This window comes from Juglans regia, chromosome 13 (genome assembly GCF_001411555.2).
Source record: "Juglans regia cultivar Chandler chromosome 13, Walnut 2.0, whole genome shotgun sequence".
Classification (NCBI taxonomy): domain Eukaryota; kingdom Viridiplantae; phylum Streptophyta; class Magnoliopsida; order Fagales; family Juglandaceae; genus Juglans; species Juglans regia.
In genome coordinates this window covers 11,536,639-11,542,932 of record NC_049913.1, presented here as the reverse complement: position 1 = coordinate 11,542,932, position 6,294 = coordinate 11,536,639, and the positions used below count along the sequence as shown (strand labels likewise).

The following is a 6,294-nucleotide window of genomic DNA, read 5'->3' as shown; positions in this document are numbered from 1 at the left end:
GAACCGGACCGGTACATATAAATTTTAAATTTTTTATATTATATATAATTTTTATATTATTATATATATATATTATATGCTACATTTTTAATTAATATAACATGAAACACTAATCTTATTATTCAAGTCTATTAATCTTATACCATAAAATTAATATATTAGTATAATTAGACATTAATTATACTATTTTAATATTATTATTCAAGTTTATTAATCTCATTAATAAATTAGACACTACTTATACTATACAAGTATAATTGAACATTAATGAATTGGTAATTGTTTAATAAATACTAAATTCTCACAATTAAGTTTAGTATTAAAAAATTTATAATATTAAATTTATATAGTGTCACATGTGTAAATGGTAAACTGGAAAAAAGGACCGAAACAGGAAAAAAATGAAAGTTTTGGTTTCGGTGATGAATCAGTACTCTGTATCGGTTCTTAAATTTTCAAAATCGGTATATACCGATTTGGCACCAAAATTTCTTTAAAACAAGATCGAACCAAACCGGTTACACCCATAATAGTAAATAATTACGTGAATCTCTTACATGTCCGTTTTCTATTGGATGGTGTAAATTATAACTTTACACCAAATCGGGTTCGAAGCTTTTCTCTTGGATATATGTACAGTAAAAAAGATCTTTCCGAGCATCTAGAAAAAAAATGGGCCCACATCTTAAGTACCATTAGTATTGATAACATCATTCTACTACAATAAATATGACTTTTGGAGACAAATTTTTGTGCACAAAAACTTACTTTTTGTGGCGAATCTATGTCGTCGCAAAAAGTTTTGATCCTACAGAGCTAGTGCTTATTTGAGATGCCGGTAGGAAATATAGCTTCCAACTTTATGGCTTATAGCTTAATTAATAAATTCTTCTATTAAAATGTTTTTTACCATTTAGTAACCATATATTTAAAACACTTTCAAATATGTTACATTTGTTTGAAAAAAAATTTAAAAAGTGCCTTTCAGGTAGAAATTATGATTATTTAATTTTTTAACATTATGACTATATTTTTTAAAGTTGTAATTATCTGAAATTTGTATGAGTATTTTCGCCTATTGATAGTTTTTTTAAAATTCAAATCACGTTTCGTATTATTAGAAAAAACACGTTTGGGAAAAAGCACCGAAATAATATTTCTCCTCAGACGTAATTTTTAGATTATTTGATATTAAAAAATATTTTAATATGTAACACTCAAGCAAACTAATTTTTCTATAAAAGAGATTTTAAAGATAGTTAAGCACTTTTTAAGATTCCTACTGCAATCCCGACCAATCCCTTAATTTTGATGCATCTTTAGTCTTTTACGGGGACATGAGTTTGCCGCTAAATGCGTTTTTAAGTATTAAAGAATGTTTATAAGTCAATTTATTAGCATGCATGTCAAAATTACATGACCATATTATTAGTCATTCTAGAGAAGTGGTGTTTTTAAATTTTATTTTTATAATTGTAATAGGTCCTATAATATGCAAATGGTTTATACCATATAACAAATTACTTGTAATTAGAAAAACACTAAATGTGGTAAAAAATACTTTCATGTGGTTGCTCTCAGTTTAACTCTTTTGGTAAAAAAAATAATTAAGAATTTCAGGTCCAAGAAGAATGTATTTGATGGTGTGAGAATGATGCGATGGCATCTCTTTTGGGTGAGAAAGTTACACATCCAGACACAATATATACATAGGTCATCGATAACAATGACATTGGGGAAAAAAAAAAATCCAAAAGACTTAAATCTTTGGAATGATGTTATTATATGTCTTTTTGTGCTAATATAGTTATAATTTGCTAGAAATATTCAATGGAAAGTGTAAGGGGTTTTCCCCTTTTTTGTGGGCCTGTGAAGAGCACCTAAGAAAATAAGAAAAGAAGGCCTAGCCTAGAACAAATATGCCCCTCGGTCCAGTCAGCAAGTAGACTCCCCAGGACGCAACCCCCATGTGGGAGCATATATATTGCTGGGGGATTGGACTCGTCGTCTTGGATATCACTTGAACATTGTCCAGCCCTTGATTACCTGTCCACATGAATGAGCGAGAAGCAAGGGGGACCTTCGATCATCTAACAGAGTGATATCGATGGACCACTGAAGACATTAGTAGAGTAAGGCAAATCGGAAAACCACGCTGCATTAATGACACCACTACTTGAGCAACGGGCCACATTAATGATGCCGTCGTAGAGGTACGCTGCATCAAATGACTCTGACAAAAGGAACAGTAAAAAAGAGAAGGACTCCCGGCCCCAAGATTGCCCTCTCCCAACTATTTTCTTCTTCGTCTTCACATGTCCAGGATTAAAGACCTGAGTTGCTGAAATCTGACACAAATGCGTACGGAACACGACGTTAACAAAAATGTTTATAATTATAATTTTTAAATTTGTTAATTTGGAAGCACGAGAAGATGAAATCATTCAATTTGTGCCAATTAGGGCCCGTTTGAAACTTGGAAGATACTAAAATCAACTCAGTTCAGTCTAATTTTAAGTTGAATGTAACATCTAAACACCCAATTTCCAAATTACTAAACATCACTCAACTCAAAACATCTTTACAAGCATGATTCATAATCTTTTTTAACTCAAATCTCTTTACACGTGGGATCCATAACTTTTTTTAATTTTCCATAATACATCTAAAACTCATCTTAAGTGGCCTCCACAAAACTCTATCTACCATCTCAACTCAACTCAACATTCAAACGGGGCCTTAGAATTTTTGCACATACAAAAAAGTACTTATAAAAGCAAGTTATTATTGCCTACAAATAATTGAAGTGGTACATCAATTATGATGCTTGGGTTTCTTGCCTTCTTGGTAAAATCCCATATGCATGTTTGTAATATTGCTATTTAATTGGAGTAAACTCATGTTGCAATATTAGGGACTTTTAGAAGCCTTGTAGACAATTATGTGATTGCTTTATAGATTATAATATAATATAAGATGTGCATTTTTTTATGCATTATATTTCAAAACTATTTTTTTTATTATTTTGTAACATATTATAACTTTTGGTGAGCTTTTATTCGATTTTTTTTTGGCCATAAATGTGTACGTATTTGCAATAACAAATAGGGTTGTAAATAAACCAGCCTGTTCGATAGCCCGCTTAGTACTACTCGTCCGATTAAACTCAAATTGAACTTGACTCGTGAAAAAAAGGCTCAATCGTGAAAGTAGATACCCGCTCAATTAGTAAATGACACATATATGACTAAACTCGACTCGACTCGACTGAGACTTGTTAAGGCCCACTCATTTATGTCCGAGTCGACTCGTTAGCTCGACTTGATTAAAATTCATTTATATATTAATAAATTTATACATACACCTATGTACACACACATTCATGTATTAGCTAATAATATCAGCATAATACATTTATAATTAAATATATAATATGTAACCTAATTACTTATGTGTATATATTAAATATGCTTTATAGCTATATTTTATAATTCGTACTGGCCCAAATACCGGTCGTTCCGGCCTGTATTTCGGCCTTTAATTTTTTTTTTCATTTTTTTCAAACTACAAGCTTATTTTTTTACCCCAAATTCAGATTAGACTATTTATAATTTATATATATATATATGTATTTATATATAATTTATTCGTATATAGACTATTATTTTAGAATATAATTTATATATATAATTTATTCAGATATCGACTATCCCGAAATAGTACATGAAACTGTACCAATATCAAAATATTTTGTTACAGTGCCTTAACCGGTACGCTATCTGATACGATATTCAAAACATTGATACGTTCTGTCGTCTTTTATTTAATTATAATTTATAAATGATTTTTTTATCATCTATATATTGTCTTGCTGGCCTAGTTATCTCCTACATCAGTACCGCATCCTATACCCAACATTTTCCTCGTGCCGTCGGTGCTTCTTCGGGTTCTCTCTCCCTCCCCAAGCAAACCCTCTCTCTCTCTCTCTCTCTCGCTTGGATCAGAGGCCTACCACCCTACAGTTGTTTTACTTGGGGAGTATCAAAGAATGGGCAGGTGTCGATGCTGCGAGAAGGGGGGGCTGAAGAAAGGGCCCTGGACCCCTGAGGATGACCAGAAGCTTTTGGCTTACATCGAAGAACATGGCCAGGGAAGCTGGCGAGCTTTGCCCGCAAAGGCTGGTATTCTAGCGATAGAGGACCCTAACTAGCTAGTTTTTTGGTGAATATTTATGTATCATGGATTATAGCCAATTTATATGAGACCACTAATTGATGGTTTCTTTTTTTGGGTTCCTTCGTTTTGGTTGGGTTTTAGGGCTTCAGAGATGTGGGAAGAGCTGTAGGCTGAGATGGACCAATTACCTCAGACCTGGTATCAAAAGAGGAAAGTTCAGCTTGCAGGAAGAACAGACCATCATTCTGCTTCATGCTCTTCTTGGGAACAGGTACATACATTAATTAACGGTTCTTTCTGTTTATAGCATCTCTCTTCTAGTACTACTCATTGACTGCATGAAATTAATATATATGCAACACCGATTGGCTCACTAATGCAACTTTTCTGGGTGATCATCTTGAGCTATATATATATACATATAACACCTCATGAGAGTGCCATTTTTCTGGCTGGCCTTTTCCTGATCGAGCTCATGAGAGTGCCATTTGAACATAGAACATGAAGAGTACCCCTGCGCCATTCACAGGGTTGACTGTACCTTTTCACCTATAAATTAAGTGGAGAATGAGATAGGACACGAAAGTCGAAACTACTACTGTACGTTCAAGATTTCACCCCAACGCACAAGATTATCATCAACTTATTTATCACGATCATTGTCTTGTCGTTATCATTCTTGAATCTGCCATGAAAACGAAGAAATACCTCTTCTCTATAATTGACAGGATTTTTGTTTTCAGATGGTCGGCCATTGCAACGCACTTGCCCAAGAGAACCGACAACGAGATTAAGAACTACTGGAACACACATCTTAAGAAAAGACTAACTAAAATGGGCATCGATCCCATGACCCACAAGCCCAAAACGGAAGCCCTCGGCTCCAGAAGATGGGACTCCAAAGACGCAGCAAATTTAAGCCACATGGCTCAGTGGGAGAGCGCAAGGCTCGAAGCCGAGGCCAGACTGGTAAGGGAGTCGAAGCTGCTTGCAGTGTCCAACCCTATTCAACAGCAGGTCATGATCTCCTCTGCTCCTGTTCAGAACATCAACAAAACCCTCGCTCAACCCGCACTGCCACCATGCCTTGACGTGCTCAAAGCATGGCAAGAGTTATGGTCAAAGTCAACGGGAGCGGGCATATTCCCAGTCGCCGGAGACGATCTTGAGTCTCCGACATTCAAGTTGAACTTCTCGGTGAACGCATTCCCCATCGAAAGTACTGTTGCGCTCACTGAAAACCAAGTGGCCGCAGCACTTGATTTCGCCGCCAATAGCTCGGTTACATGCGGAGTTGGGATTATCAAAGAAGTCTGTGAAATGCCAGAAGAACTCAAAGAAAGATTGGATAACACAATGTCATTGCAGGAAATGACGTACACCACGGAAAGTGCATGGTTTGCGGATCCCTTTAGGGCTATGAGTGAAAGCACGCCTCTCTCAAATATCGTGGAAGGTTTCACTGATGTCTTGGCCTATAACTGTGACGACAAGAACTCATTGTTGGCCGGAGACAACATTATGGAAAATGGAGATAAAACCAGCTGCAGCGGTAACTTTGAGGAGAATAATAATCATTACTGGAACAGCATACTCAATCTAGTGAATGCTTCGTCGTCTGGTTCTCCTGTGTTTTATTCTAATAAATAATGATTATTTTCGTCGTAAATGTAATCTGATTACAAATAAATATATTTCTTAAAATGTTAGTCGTTATTGCTCAATTTATGATCACCACCCGTATTCAAAATTACTTTTCATTCGATCATTAAAAAGAAATAACTTTTCATTTATTACTTTATTTCTAAATCATGATCTTTATTATTTATTTCGATGTACTTGAAGGTTGTAAATGTAATCAACACTCGCAACTCTCTACCTGAGCGAACATCAAATAGAGAGTTCGCTTGAGACTCACTAGAGCGAAAAATTCAAGAATTGCGAAGTTTGGGTTTTCACTGTACAACTCTATAAATATGTACTTAATGAATAGTATAACCAGTTCTGGAATGGTGTACGTATTTTGTCCCAAAATATTGTATTTTGTCATTTCTTAAGATAATAAAATTCCCTGTGACTCTGTGGGCGTAGGCACATTGACAAATCACATAAATCTTT

The 6,294-nt window shown here is 34.8% G+C and overlaps 1 protein-coding gene across 1 annotated transcript; it reads left to right on the top strand.

The window, feature by feature from the left end:
- Nucleotides 1-4,048: 4,048 nt before the first annotated feature.
- Nucleotides 4,049-5,826, top strand: LOC109010876 (transcription factor MYB106-like). The gene is made up of 3 exons (XM_018991824.2): nucleotides 4,049-4,181; nucleotides 4,318-4,447; nucleotides 4,920-5,826. Exons 1-3 carry the CDS (start codon nucleotides 4,049-4,051, stop codon nucleotides 5,824-5,826), a joined length of 1,170 nt encoding a protein of 389 aa, XP_018847369.1.
- Nucleotides 5,827-6,294: the final 468 nt, after the last annotated feature.